General features: G+C 33.8%; 1 protein-coding gene across 1 annotated transcript in view; it reads right to left on the bottom strand.

Annotated features, from left to right (window-relative positions):
• Window positions 1-1184, bottom strand: part of LOC119594807 (basement membrane-specific heparan sulfate proteoglycan core protein-like) — a gene marked incomplete at its 5' end in the record, with an annotated part of 219836 nt that overhangs the window by 87169 nt on the left and 131483 nt on the right. The window contains 2 exon segments of the mRNA XM_037943897.1: window positions 199-318; window positions 642-770. Coding sequence (XP_037799825.1) covers window positions 199-318; window positions 642-770 — 249 coding nt within the window.

Genomic DNA, 1184 nt, shown 5'->3' with positions numbered 1-1184 from the left:
TCACCACATCTCAGAAACAAAATCACAGTAAATCCATGAATAAAAAAAACAAAAAAACATATAATATGTAAGCAGACATGCGCATCCAAAAATTGCTTCAGATCAATATATATATAATCTGAGAACACCTTTGGATGCACATGCCCTCATATATCCATAACAAAACATCAAAAAACAAAAGCACAACAAAAAACACACTTGGGGAACACTCCAGCTCATCCGATCCATCAGCACAGTCATAGCGACCATCACATTTTGCACTGTCATAGATACACGTTCCATCGCCACATGTAAACTCATAAGAAGCACAGGTGCGGGCTGTAATTTCATTGCATAAAAGTTATTTATAGTAAACAGAAATACGAGTATTGGTCAATAGTTAATTTTCTTCATAGACATGTGAACAATGAAGTAATCAAAATTATAAATTAATATTTTCTCAAGAATCTTTCTTTAACTGCCATATGATTTCAATACCATTCTGAATAAACCAAAAAAACAGTAATCTAACATTCATATTCCATAATTTTCGAGAACTATAATTTCTGGAACATAAAAATGAATGAAATAGGAAACCATAAGACAAAATGAAGCATCATCCTGAATATCAGTGACACACAAACATAAAAAGACAGACACACCCAGTCCAACGCAGTCAGCTTCATCTGAGCCATCGTTGCAGTCAACAATCCCATCACAAACAACACCAGTGGAAACACAGTCTCCAGAGTCACAGACGAACTCATTGGAAGTGCAACCTGCTGGAAAACCTGTGAAGAATGTGTTCCTTAAAACTGTGCAATTGATGGAAGATAAGAAAAGAGAGAGAGAGAGAAAAAAAAAAAAAAGAATTTAAGAGGCAAATATAGATTAAATAAAAAGGGAAGGTTACTTCAAACATAAGTAAAGCTTATGGAACAATAAAATTAAAAACAGGAATTTTACTTTCAAAATTCTGAAAGACAATAGCAAGCAGGCTCTCCTTCCTATATACCTTGGATGAAATAAAGTAACCATTATCAAACATGGTTAATACCATGCAGATAATACTGCAGCAGGTGACAGAAAGCACATCTAGTTATACATATAACTTTTCAAAGTGTATGCATAAAAATCACTGTCAAGTACGCTGGGTTATGCAAAAAGCAGCACATAGAAAAGCTGCATATTATATTAATCTGTTC

Source organism: Penaeus monodon, chromosome 34 (assembly GCF_015228065.2).
Source record: "Penaeus monodon isolate SGIC_2016 chromosome 34, NSTDA_Pmon_1, whole genome shotgun sequence".
Taxonomy (NCBI): Eukaryota; Metazoa; Arthropoda; class Malacostraca; order Decapoda; family Penaeidae; genus Penaeus; species Penaeus monodon.
Note: the sequence above shows the minus strand (reverse complement) of the source record. Positions and strands in the feature narration are given on the sequence as shown.